The sequence below is a fragment of the Ceratotherium simum genome, chromosome 22 (genome assembly GCF_057802395.1).
Source record: "Ceratotherium simum simum isolate JZ-2026a chromosome 22, ASM5780239v1, whole genome shotgun sequence".
In the NCBI taxonomy this organism is placed as follows: Eukaryota; Metazoa; Chordata; class Mammalia; order Perissodactyla; family Rhinocerotidae; genus Ceratotherium; species Ceratotherium simum.
Window position 1 is genome coordinate 13,597,320 of NC_141921.1, and position 14,251 is coordinate 13,611,570.

At 41.8% G+C, this 14,251-nt stretch overlaps 1 protein-coding gene across 2 annotated transcripts in view; it reads left to right on the forward strand.

Annotated features, from left to right (window-relative positions):
- Nucleotides 1-14,251, forward strand: part of TESK2 (testis associated actin remodelling kinase 2) — a 135,044-nt gene that overhangs the window by 116,134 nt on the left and 4,659 nt on the right. The window contains exon 5 of one of the 2 annotated variants that reach the window (XM_004442015.3): nucleotides 8,202-8,348. The exons of the other annotated variant lie outside the window; for it this stretch is intronic. Within the exon in view, the coding sequence (XP_004442072.1) occupies nucleotides 8,202-8,348 (147 nt within the window). The remainder of the gene's footprint in view (nucleotides 1-8,201; nucleotides 8,349-14,251) is intronic. 2 annotated transcript variants of the gene reach the window in all.

The following is a 14,251-nucleotide window of genomic DNA, read 5'->3' on the forward strand; positions in this document are numbered from 1 at the left end:
TAGAGCTTCATGGGGTAAAGGCAACAGTCTTATTATTATCTTAGTTTATTTTTCGAGAAGATTTGTTCTACAGATTTATCTTTTAATGTTTACTTTGTTTAAACAAATTTGATTTTGATTATGAGATGTTTGATGTAAGAGTTCAAAATCTGTGGGGAAAGCTTAATCATACTTTTTTGAATCTTGTGGGTAAACAGTCATTTTGATGTTTATAGTATCTTACATGCATAGAAAAACAGTCATACTGCTTCAGGTACATTAAACAAACTTATGTTCTTAAAGTGATGAATGGGTTTGTACTAAGTGTCTGTGGGAAGTGTAAGGGAAGAGGAGGAGTTATCTTCATGGCTTCTTCTACTTGGCTTTCAGCAGCTGATAAAAGAAATATCTTCTATAATTTCCAAAAAGAGATCTGTTATATTTTTTAATTGCATGTCATTCTGACCACTTTAAGGAGTCTGCTGATAGGGTGGTAAAAGGATCCTCAGAATTTCATATTACTGAGTGGCCAAACACACTGTTTTGTATTTCACTATATATCCAGTGCTACCATAGTATCTGCCATATAATAGGTATTATTAAATATTTGTTTTGCATGGTATTTATCAGAAGATTCCTCTAAAAGCACATTTCTCTTTTTGATCTTAAATTATATTAATGACTGAATTGGGAGAGCCTCCAATAAAAGAAGGAACTTAAAACCAGCCTCCATTTATTTAAATGTACTTGATCATTCATTTGTTCATTCAGCAATTTATTGTTCACTTCACTGAATACTGGGCTAACAAAGTTGAGAAAGACCTGGTCCCTGCCATCAAGGTTGTGGTACAACGTGATAAACAATAGTAGAAATACATGCAGGGGGGCTAAAGTGGCACACAGTATGGGAGAGGGTATCAGGAAATGCTTTCCAAAATGAAAGACTCAAGCTGCGTTTAGAAGGACAAGTAAGAATTAGCAAAGCTCTGAAGGGGAAGAGGAGTATTCTGTACAGTAGATAAGCATATATGAAGGCAGAGAGAGTGAAACATTTAAATATTCTGAAACAAATTTTGGGTTCCCTTTCTCTTTGAATCAGTTCGTTACTACTGACTGTTTAGTCAGGCAGGCCCTGCTGGACCTCCTGGAGTAGAGGCTGAATCATGGCAAACTCAGGCCTTGGCAGATATACGGATGTACACTTGTAGTGGCTGCGGAACCTCGAGCTGAGATCAGGAGGCTCCTTTGGAGCACAAGCCTCCCACAGGGCACTCTTGGGATGCCTGTCCTGGAATTACCCAGGGCAGTAACAAAGCTTTCTTTTCTTCTTTAAACCAAGCTAGCAGGATGGGATGTCTGCTTGCCTTTGTGTTTGGAGCCGACCAACAAACATACAGTGGCTAGCACAATGGCATTGTTGGGCTTCAGTGAAAACTAGGTCGGGGCCCAGGCCCTCCTCTGTAGAGGGCCCATCCAAAGAACAGAAGCCACTGATTTGGCTATTTGGCATTAATGCTGGTTTCTGATGGATTTCTGACTTACTGATGGCACTTAAGATTATAGAATCTCTTCTCATTGCTTCTCTGAACACCTCAATTTGGAATCTCTGAGTTGCCTTTGACTCTTTTTCCTTAGTTCTCATATCTACCACTCATTTGCTAACTCCTTTAGATTCTACCTCTACATATTCTAACTCTAGCCCACTTTTTCATGCCTGTAATAGCACTCTAAGTCAGGTGTTTGGTCACCTCTCATCTGGACGGTTGCAGCACCCTCCAAATCCTCCTCTAGTTCCTCCTCTATCCTGCTACCAGCATGATCTTTCTAAAATGTAGTTTTGTTCATGTATTAGTTTCCTAGGGCTGCCATAACAGAGCACCACAACATGGGGTGGCTCATAATAACAGAAATTTATTCTCTCATAGTTCTGAAGGCTAGGTGTCCAAAATCAAAGTGTTGGCAGGGCCGTGGTCTCTCTGAAGGCTCTAGGGGAAGATTCTTCCTTGCTTTTTCCTAGCTTCTGGTGGCGTTCCTTGTCTTGTAGATGTGTCACTCAAATCTCTGTGTCCATCATTACATAACATTCTCCCTGTGTGTTTGTGTTTCTACTCCTCTTTTTATAAAGATACCAGTCATATTGGATTAAGGGTCCACACTACTCCAGTATGACCTCATCTTGACTTGATTACATATGCGAAGACCCTACTTCCAAATAAGGTCACATTCACAGGGACCAGGGGTTAGGACTTGAGCATATCTTTTTGGGAGATATAATCAACACGCAACAGATCATGTTATACTTTTACCTAGAAACCTTTAGTGGTCCCTGTGGTCTGCCAAATTAACTATAGATGTTTCATTTTGGTGTTCCAGAACTTCTACACTAATAATAAATATAATAATAATAATAGGAATAATAACAACTGACATACATTGAGAACTTTGTTTGACATTGTTCTAAGCATTTTACACATCAACTCATTGAATCTTCATAATTCTATGGGTTAGGTACTATTATTATTTCCATTTTATAGATGAGTGTTAAAGAAATTGAGTAACCAACCCAGGGTCACACAGGTAGTCAGAGGTGAAATTCAATCCTAGGCAGTCTAATTATGCAGTGTGTGGGCTTCATCACTACACTGTACTACCCATCTTAATTTTTTAGCTTTATCCCTTCTCCCCTACTTTTACTTTATGCAGGGAAAAAAAAAGGAATAACTACTAATCTCTGCATTATATCTTTGTGTTCGTTTTGCATAGAATGTCTTTCTTACTCCCAGCCCTACATATGGGCTTCCATGAAATGGAACTGAATCCTCAACAATGAGTACTTAGCCAGGCCTAGGTACGGGAAGGATATTCCAGGTAAATGGACCAGCATTGGGTACAAATGTGCAAATAATCAGGGGTCAGACCTTTATAAGCAGGAGTGAAAGGCTTTGTATGCCATACTAAGGATTGTGGGTTTTATCCTAAGAGTAATAGGGCATCATTGAATAATTTTAATAGTTAAGTGGCTTCAGGTTGGCATTTCAGAAGGATTATCTTTACTGTATTATGGAAAATGGATTGGAATGAGGGTTATGTCTATTCAAGATGTGAGAACAAGAAGACCAGTTAGAAAGCTAATGGAGTAACCCAGGGGAGGGATGATGATGATAAGATGTTGACATTGGGGAGAATGAGTTGTGTACTATGAGATAAGCACTGTGCTGGACATACTTTGTATATCTTATCTCTTTTAAATACTCCCTGCCTTTGATTAAACACCAAATCTTGTTGCTTCTACCTCTGAGATGTCTCCTTTCCATTCCTGCTGCCATTGTCTTATTCAGGCCTTTGTTACTTCCCACCTGGGTGATTCCAGAAGCCTCCTAACTGTTCTCCCAGCCTCAATTCCTGACTTTTCCATATGGTTTTTATATTACTGTTAGAATGATATCTCTCTGTAGCATGTCTGATCATGTTATTGTTCTATGTGAAAAAAATTGTTAGTTGATTATATGTCATCACTACTAGACTGTGAACTACACTAGACTAGACTGTGAGCTAAGGGCAGAGACTGGGCCCACTTATCTTTGTGTTATCACATAGTAGGTTTTCAGTGTTTGTGTAGGTGGATGGATAGAGAGATGGATGGATTTTCTCAGGACAACCACGCTAATTAGGTGGCAGCAAATGATCTCTGTTAGTTGGATGGCAGCACATTTATCTGCCTTGGGTAAGTGCCCAGTTAGGCAGATGGGTAGATATTTTAAAAAAGAATAATAATTCTTACAGTTGATATTTTCTTCAGAGTCTCTCTGAAAATGCCTTTGAACCACTATTCAGAGATAAGCTTGTTTGGTTGCAGATATCAGTACATTGATAATTCAAAGAAAAAAAAAGCAACCATTTTGTCTTATTCTTCTGACTAGTTATGATTGGGTGAGGCTACTATAGCTGACTAGAGTCAGCAAGAATTGGGAACAGGAGTCTTGGGTGTAGTGAATGTTACCTCAGGGAGAGGTAAGTATTGCCTAGTGCTGCTCCAGAATATTCTCTGTGTGAGCATGTTTATGTGTCTGCCTGTGCCTGAGTTGGTACCATCAGAGCCTATAGAGGATATATGGGAAGAACCATACTCTCACCCTAATACAACTCCTAACTCTCTTTTAGGATCCATCTCAGATGTTACTTCCTCTCTGAGACTTTCCAAAGTCCACAGGCAGAGTCAGTTTCTACTTTCATAACCCAAGTATTTACCTAGGCTAAAGGGTTATTGGTATTATTTACTTACCTATGTTTCTTTCACTGGACTTCTTTAAGGTATGAAGTGAATGTTATTCATCTTTATATAGCCACATTTACCATGTGCCAGACACTCTTCTAATCACTGGGGGATTTAATGTTGATGTAAATAGACAGGTTCTTACTCTCATATGGCAGGAACGGGAGGAGTGCTCAATAAATGTTTGTAGAAATACCCTGAATTGATATTCCTGAGTGGAGAACTGACTATTCACTTATCTGTCCCTTCTGTGATTTTTTTAGGGTGTTGGCATATGATTTCTTGCTTACATAATATTGTTTAGTCACCAACACACATTTATTTACTGATTGCCTTCTAGGAAAAGAGTCTTTAATGAAATCAAGTATCAAACACAAATGAAATGGCAGAAACTCCATTATAATATTTTATTAGACCCCGAGGAGCAGAGGCAGATTTTGGTGTAGGTAAAGTTGGGAAACAGTCACTGAGAGGTACTAAAGTACCTGTAACACATTTGATTGGCTGATATTATAGTTTTCTGGACTTGAAAGTTTAAAAGAACAACAATAAAAAATGTAAAAATTTCTCTCTCTAGTAGGTTGTTTAAATGTATTGCCAGTGCCTTAGGTTGTTTTGTAGGGCTGCCTGAGGGAGTGGTGTGAAAGAAAATGAAAGCAAAGCAGCTGTTATGCTCATCCCGGAAAGCTGAATGTGCTCATGCAGTTGCTCTTGCCTCTGCTCCCCGCAGATGGGTTTGTTCAAATGACACACCAGCTGAGTCTGCTCCGCGCCTTGCTTATGGGGAAGTGAACCTCCCAACTAATGGGCACACAGAGCATGTAGGAACTTAGAAATCTTCCTTGTTGGCAGATCTCAAACTTCCTTTCCTCGTATATTCAAAGGTCTTAAGACACTGAGAAGTTGTGGTTTCTGAGGGCCCAGAGGTTTATCAGCCCCACCAAAGTATTCACCAAAGACAGGCAAGAGGCATGGGTTGTAACAATAAACTCCATTCGGTTTCTCTCTCTGGTCCTGGTTTTTTGTGCTTTTCTATTTTGCCTGGAAAAGCCAGAACCTACTAGCCAGTGTGATTCCTCTCCTTGTCTCACCTTTCTCGTCGGCTCTCCACCCTCTGGCTTGGTCTGTGGATTTCTCAGTCCTTCAGAGACATAGCAGAACAGAGTAAACATATGAACTAGAATCAAGAGTCCTGGCTTAGCCTGGCCCACAGAGAGTGCACATACAGCCTTTTTCATCATAGTCCTTTCTGCCTGGCCCTCAGTTGGGAAACCTGAGTCAGGCTCCTGAAGTCAGGCCTTCCACGTAACACTGTCACCATGCCAAAGAAGTGAACCACCACCTCTTCAGACATTCTTGACTCTCAGAGCTAAAGAAATTTGTCTGCGTGATTAGATGTCAGCTTCATTGCCCCCATGTAGCTTCCGAGTTTGCAAGTTCAGTTTCTTTTTTAGTAAGTGAGCACCTCAAATGTGAACCGTGGACAGATTCAACTAGAGTGAAGAGACAAAGGCACTGTGCTAATGCCGTCATTATGCCTCATTTTGAGACTTCCAAAGATGGATTATCAAGCAGGATGAAGCAGATCTACAGGTTTCCCTTTTGAGAAGTTAGGTATATTTTTAGCCTTTTTTTCTGCCTTGCCAAACCTGATCTGCCTCATCAAACGATCTGAAGTGCTGCATCGTGCTGCCCCCAACTGGTTCTTTTTGGTGCTTATGTTACCATATCAGAAAATCTCAGGAGTATGTGGCACTTAAATTTTTTCTAAGCACTTTTATATATTTGTATTAGATTCTCAGAATAACATTGTGAGTTATATGGATCAAGGATTATCAATACCTTGGTGGGAAAACTGAAGGATAGCCTAATTAGTTGATTTGTCCAAAGTTAAATGGCTATTAAGAGGCAGAATTGGACTAAAATTCAGATTTTAAAATTCTCTTGCCTCCTGTCCCATTAGGTTCCCTAGTCTTTTGTAAATTCAATCTCACCCAAAAAATAGGTATTAAGAGCATAATTTTAGGCTTAGAGGAACTTTCCCCTTTTTGTCCTTTGGAAGGAGAGGGAGAAAAACCATCATGTAAGGTTTGAATAAATTCATTAACCTAATTGGCAAAAATTTTTGAGCTCTTGTCCTGCATGAGGCTCTCTGATTCAGATACTGTGGCCTCTAACTCTCCAGTGTAATGTAGTGGTAAAGAGCATGAACTCTGGAGCCAGACTGCCTGGGTCTGAACCCTGGATCTGCTGCTTAATAATTGGGTAACCTTGAGCAAGTTGCTTAACCTCTAAATGCCTTTCGTAAAATGAGAATAATAGTACACTTACCTCGTAGGGTTATGTTGTAGATTAAATGAGATAGTTAACGTAAAGTTCTTAGAATAGTGCCTGGCACAAAGTAAGTACTATATAAATAATTATTAGTTGCTGTTATTATTATTATCATCATCATCTCTGTATAAATATGTTTATTTGCTCTTTAAAAAAAAGCAAAACAGTCCTTCATGGGTATGTAGGAATGATGAACAGACAAATTTCTTGTAAGAGTACATCCTCACATAGTTTCTCCATAGCTTTATCTCCTACTCACTCCTCAGTTCACTTTGGTCTCAACCACTTTACTGGAACTGCTCTGGCCGCGGTTGCCAGTGACTTCCTACTTGCAATTTGTTGGACACTTTTCATGCTCATCTTACTTGATCTGTAGCATTTGATACTTTTGGTCATTTCCTCTTTGGAATGTTCTCCTTCTTTGGCTTCTATGATGACTTTCTTGCTTGGTTCTTCTTCCTCTGCTTGCTCCTTTAAATGTTACCATTCCTTGGGATTCTGTTAATTTCCCACCTTACATGTTATCCCCTGGGCAATTTTATATACTCCTTGGCATCAGTGACTTCTTCAGTTCAATGTTATTACCTCCTAAACGTTAGTTTTTAGCCCAGACTTTGTTCCTAAACTTTAAACTGACTTTCTCTAGAACATTTCACACCTTAGTTGTCCCACAGGCCTTTAAACTCAACATGTCCTAACTGAATTCGCTGTCTTTTAACATTGCCTCTTCTTCTAAAAACTTGCTTCTCTCCCTATATTCTGGATATTTAATAATGGCATCCAGGGACCAATAGCCTGGGATCAACGTAGAGCTTTTCATTGCTCTCGTCCCCCCATCCAGGCAGTGATCAGGTTTTTCTGACTCTGCCATCTAAATACATCTTTAATCTTGCTCTATTCCAATGCCTCCACTATTGCCTTAACTCAGGCACCCTTCTTTCACCAGGATTATTGCAATAATCTCCTAACCTATTTTCCTATCTCCATATTTTCCACTCTAATCCATCTATCATACCATTGCTAAAATCTGTTCTTTAAAAAGCAAATATGAACATGTTGCTCTTCTGCTTAAAAGACTTATTGTGTTCCCTATAGACAGGATAAAGTCCATATATCTTAGCAAAGCATATTGGCCTCACCTACCTCTCCTATTCATGCAGTCTGGCCATATTGAGTAAGTTAGTTTCCTGAATGCACCATGCACTTAACCTATAACTTCGCATATGCTGCACCCTCTGTGTGGACTGTCTTTTTTTCCTGCTCTCCTAGGTCATTTTTTTGACTGTTTATTTCCTCCATGCAGCTTTCTCTGACATGCCAAGATTGAGTTAGTAACTTTATCCTCTGTGCTGTATAGTGCTGTCTTACCTACCAGTGCTATATTTTAGCATTTACCACATGATATTGTCTGTATCTCTTAATAGATTGTGATCTCCTCAAAGGAAGGTATCTTTGTGTGCAGCACCTACCGTAGTGCCTGGATGCAGAATAAACCCTCAGTAACTTAAAGAATATAAACAGTCTCTATCTTCTAGGTGTTTACTCTTTAGTGGTTTTAACCACCAGTCTAAACATTCCTGACAAATGGTAGCTGGATTTTCCTTCTGTTTTGTAGTATATCAACTCTGGAAACCTGGAACAGTTGCTAGACAGTAACCTGCATTTGCCCTGGACTGTGAGGGTGAAACTGGCCTATGACATAGCAGTGGGCCTCAGCTACCTTCACTTCAAAGGCATTTTCCATCGGGACCTCACATCTAAGGTATGAAAGCTTTACTTGCACAACTCTTCGAGATACCGTCCTCCATTACCAAGAAAGCTGTGTTAAGAAACCAGTCATTAATGAGCTTTGAAATGATGGAGATCTCTTATAGATTTAACATTTAATCATACAGGATACAACGATACAACTTATTACTCTGTATAGCTAGTCCTTAGAAAGCCAATCTTGGCTCACAGCAGGTACCTTTCAGTGTTGAGCCAGGCAACACATACATCCTGAGAACCTTTACACTTGACTTCTGTCTCTTGAGTGTGTATTGCAAGAGCACATGGCATGAGGAGGGTTAAGAGATTCTTGCCTTATAGGAGTGACAGCAGTCAAGGCAATGTGGGAGCCTGTCTCTTACTGTTCTCTCTCATGGCCTCCAGGAAGTAGCTCTTAACTGAGAGCAGGCATTCAGTGATTTTTAGTCACTTGAGTGCAGGTTTTGAGGGCCATAATGTACTGACCCATTTTCTGTCTGTGTGATTGAGTTTCTGCCATCCTGCCAGTTCCTCTTTGGCGTCAGCTGGCCTCTGTAGTATTCTCTTGCTGTCCAAATTGCTGTGTGACCAGGTTAGAAAAGAGTTGCTTTTAGAGAATGTTGGCCATGCTACAAGACAGACACCTCAGGGGCAAGTGGCCCAAGACACCACCATGACAAGGCTTATATAAATAGCACTGTTTGATCATTTATGTGGGATCTATAAATCATCTACTATGACTTCTGTCCAAGAGCTGATCTAAAGTCTTCTAGGGAGATATACAGGAGTTTTGTACCTGCCCAAGAATAGCTGTCATTTCATTCCCCACACCTCAGTACATACACATGCACACACACATACATGCATGCACATACTCCTACACTCCTTCTGTCATGGATGAGGGGTAGGGAAGCTGTTATAAGAAAAAGTTTGCAAAGGGAACAACAGCAGGCTGTACTCTCAGAGCCAATAAGGCCTAGAGCAGTGAGTCTCTGGCTACATCACATTAGAATGGTTCTGGTGTTCCAAACAGCAGCACTATCCCTGAGGGACCCTGGCCATTGGTTTATAAACTACAACATAGAAAATAGCTTTGGGAGGTGATTATAGGGCCCCTGGGTGTGGCAGGGCCATTTGTAGTCAGCTGCATTGTTACTGGAATGCAGCCGGCAGTCAAATCTGGTGACCAGCTGAGGCCTAGTTATGAGGAGTCCTTTATCTTCATCCGTGCCTGTGAGGACTGGACAGTTGGGACCTGGAAGGTGGTATCTTATCCCTTCATCAGCCTTTTCTCCTCCCTTCGAATGTTTTGGAAAGTCAAGACTAAGGAAACTGCACGTGTTCCAGGCAAATGGGTGGACACTGCCTTCAGTCGATAGCCTACTCTTACCTTGGGCATTCAGCCAAAATCAAATCTTTGCTTCCTACTCAGAGAGCACCATTTCTTCTAAGGTGGAGGGAGATCATGACAAGTTATCTATCAGTCACACAGTTATTTCCTCCACACCTACATCAGAGTCTCCTGTGTCTGGCACAGTGGATGAAAGAATGTTAGTAAAGGACGGTTTCTGACCTAGAGGTACTTACAGTCTTATTGGGAAAAAACTAAAGAGTAGTCCACAGCATTTTATAATTGAGAGTTCAGCTATAGACTATAGGTTTTCAGAGAAAAGAAAGATCACTATGTTAGGGTAGCTAGGCTTTCTGGAGGAGAGCTCCCCCAAGAGCTCATCAGATTCCCTCCTGTGCCCCCAGAGCACTTTGTCCCATTGTGCTAGTGTCCAAGGGTGGTTCTGTCAGGGCTTATCATGTTGTATTGTAAAAGTGACTCACCTTTTTGGAGCTATAGTGCCAATACTGACTGTGCAGCTGTTCTAGGAGACCTCAGGAGCTGCTCTCAGGTGTCTGCTCTGGCCTAGTTCTGAAGGATTTGTGTTGGCTTCCAGAAATGCATTCATGGCCACCCCTTTGATTCTCTTGGCAGCTCAGTCTGCACTGTGGAGAGTCAACTGTATGATCAGTGTGAGCCTTTGACATATGCTTTTGAAAGAAGCCCAGTTGCTTCAGTCATCCATCCAAACTTTCATATAACAATCTTTTGCTAAGCTCTTTGTGTGTGTCTGTGCTAGGTTAGAGACACAGAGATGAATGGGGTCATTCCTTGCCCGTGAAGAGGCAAACGTGTAAGTCTCTCTGCTGCAGTGTGATGTATTATAATAGGGGTGAGGACAAAGAGGAATGGGAGCCAGGCAGCAGCAGTGCCTGGGCTCCTTTTTGAACCTGAAAAGGTCTCCTTTCGCCTCAGGGAAGTCTGACTGGGCCTCTCTTATGTCTGCTGCTTACTCTAGGCAAGGATACTTTTGAATAAAGCATTCTTCATCCTCTATGTAATAGACCTTGCATCTCACACAGCCTGAAAATTGGTCTGGCTTCTTCAGAACCCCACAGTGGTCTGAGCTTCATATTTTGTACTCTGTAGCCACATAGTCTGTACTGGGGCCATGTCCAAATTGGGTGAGAAATGCAAGCATTACACTAGATGCCCTCAGATTAACCAACATTGGAGGTAGGGGCTACCGTCCCAAAAGAAGGGGTCTTATTATATTGCCTGCACAAACAGCACTGCTTTCTCCATGGGCCCTGGCCCCTGCTGCTTTCTTAAGACTACATTGTTCTTGCCATGGCCTTGCTGTTTCCAGTGGAAGGCTTTTCAGCCTGTTCCTCTGGAGAGGCCAAAATCATTAGATGGGAATGCTTTAGAATCAGGAGACCTGGGTCTTTGTTTCACTTATAGTTGTAAGCGTCACTTTTCTCATCTTAAATGTAAAAATCTTAGTTGTGCCCACCTGACAATGTTGTTCTGAAGAACCACTGGCATTGTGTTTGTGAAAAATGTTTTATAATTCCTAGGGTACCACACAGACAGAAGTAGGCAATCTTTCTCTTACTCAGGGGGCTAGGAAGTATTCTCTAGGCCACTAGCCTCTTGAGACATCTTTGCTTTCCTAAAGCTTATAGTCTATAGCTATAGGAAGGGACTATAGAAACAGATACTTTTATTATAATGTGGCAAATGCTAAGGTTAGAGAGAGGAGAATGCATAGAATGCTTTGAAAAAAAGGTATTTAACCCAACCTGAGGGTACAGAGAAGGCTTCTCGGAAGAGATGATGCCTGAGCTGAATCTTGAAAATCAAATTCTGCTTAGTAAGTAGTGTGTGTGTGTTGGAGGGGTAATAGTCCAGACCAAACCAGAAAAAGGGAATTGCATAAACAAAGGCATAGAGGCATAAAAGTATGATGTACAGACTGTGAGGCTGGAGTGGTAGGGGATAATAATTGTTGAAGAGAGAGGAGTCTGATCATATCATACCATGTAACTTGGATTTTATGTTATAGATAGGAAATGAAGAACCATTGTCGGCTTTTTAAAAAATAACAGCTTTTTTGAGATATACTTCACATAAAATAAAATACACCCTTTCAAATTATATATTTCAGTGGTTTTTAGTAGATTCAACCATCACCAATATCTAATTTCAGAACTTTTCATCACTCCAAAAAGAAAACCCCATAGCCTCTTGCTCTCTCCCTTCAGCCCTTGGCAACTACTAATCTATTTTCAGTTTCTATGGATTTGCTAATTCTAGACATTTCATATAAATGGAATCATACAATATGTCATTGCTTGCTCATAAATAGGTGAGGAACACAGTTCGATTTGCATTTTACGAAGATCATGCTGGCAGGAATCAGGAAAGTGGATTGTGTAGATCAAGCCTGGACCAAGCCACAGAGACCAGTTAGAAGAGTATTGCAATATTCAGGGGAGGGATGATGAGGACCTGAATTAGGGCAATAGTAGTAGGGATGAAGAGGGAGGGACCTATTTGAAAAACAGAAGCTAAAATTAGTTGGAGTAAGAGTAAAAAAATCTAGGGTGAATACCAGGTTTCTAGTTTAGCAAACTGGGTGGAAAAATGGCAGTGCCAGCTGACATAAAAATACAGCTAGAGTTTTAGCTTTTGGAGGAAAAAAATGAGTTCAGGGGTGCATGTATGGAGTTCAATTTGAGTAATCCAGGAGGAGATGTCCAGAAATAGACTGGATTTGCAAATCTGAAGCTTGAGGATAAAGGTCAGGGCTGAGGATATACATTTGGGAGTCATCAGCACAGAGGTGGTAATTAGAAAAGAAATGTGGAGTAGCCTCCAGCATAGAGCACAAGAACTGTAGGCCCAAGATAGAACCCTGAGGGCATCATCCTCATGGTTGGGAAGAAGAGCCTGCACTGGAGTCTGCAGAGTAGCCAAAGGTAGAGAAGGAAATCCAGAACTGTAGTATCATAGAAGCCAGGAGAGAAGAATCAAAAAGGAACAAAAATAGCCTCTAATAGCTAGTCTATTACCTACAGGACCACGACTCCTTTTTCTCTGCACACCCGGTACTAATACGATTCCTGAATCATATGTAAAAACGCTGAAGAAAGTAATAAGCAATGTCAACAGCAGAAAGATCAAGTAATATAAGGACCAATTTTGTCTATTGAGCTTAATGCCATGGAACTCACTGGGATCCTCAGTGAGAATACTTCCAGCACAAGCCAGTGAAGAATGAGTGGGAGATAAGGAAGTAAAAACAGCAAGTATTACCAGCTAAGCCTCACTGGCCTAGACCCCATTAAGGGCAGGCTCAGGAGTTTTTTGGAAAACCCTTTAGGGGCTTATCCTGGTCAGGGCCCCTCCCCATTTTCCTTATCACCTCAGATACAGACTCCTGAAGTTTAGCTCTTTTGGTTTTCACTATCCCTTCTTTGTCTTTGGCTCCAATGCTCAACTCTTGGCTGTGGAGAAGCTTTAAAAGAGGCAGTGGTCATACTCCAGACCAGAGGCAGACTGGGCGAGGCAGCCTTAGCCCGTGTTTTGACGCCCTCCTCGTCCCTGCCTTAGCCATTTCTCAGCTGCTCAGAGAAGCTACTGTGAAGTCACTTATTCCCAGATGGGTGGTTTGCAGTGAGTGAACAGTAGGTCTTCATGAATGTGAAGATGGGGCGGAAACTAAACCACTCTGACAAGGGCAGTGTGCTGTGGCCATGTTCTGTTCCTTACTTGCTGCTCCCAAGCTGAATTTAACAGGGTTGTTTCTGAGGGCTATAAAGCAAATAGTCAATAGGACTTTAGACTGGGCCTTGGAGACAGGAGCCTGAGTTGTTGGTGAAATGGAGGAAGGGAGCAAAATAGGTGACAGATCTGAGCTGCCACTGCCTCACAGGCAGGTGCCCTATAGCCTGGGCTACGGCCATGTAATAGGCAAGCTGGCTTAGGCGCATCTTCTCACAGACAATCAAAGTCAGGCAGCTGGGGGATGCCGAGCCAGCAGGACTGATGGGAGGGCCAAAGCCAGGACAAGAACAAGGATGGTTCCTACTTGGAAGCCAGAGATGGTGCATGTCTACCTGGGATCCGGGGTAGGAGAGGATGTGATGAAACCAACTCAAGGCAAGAGAGAATAGTGTGATCATGTCAAGGCCAGAGTAAGGGACCGATTTGTACCTGATGTGGAGGACGCAGGAGGTGACTTGACGATGCCTGGGAAACTGGATGCCAAGGCTGGTGAGGAGGAGGGAGGGCTGGTTTGGGTCAGATAGGGCCTTGCTGGCCCCAGAAACGTCCCTGTGAGCCAAGGATCCCTACTCTCTGCTGCATCTGGAGGAAGTGGGGTGGAGTGAGGTGCTTCATGACCCAGAGTAGTGTAGGGCTATTTTGAATGCAGCTATTTGGGGAGAGCTTGTTGCTGCTTTCTGTTTATTTACAAGTCATTTGGGTTCATCCTTTCTCTGGAAACAGCAGGATTTGTTCAGTGAGCACGTCCTGAGCCTCTCTCATGAATTGCATACTGTGAGGAAGGCCCAAACCAGAAC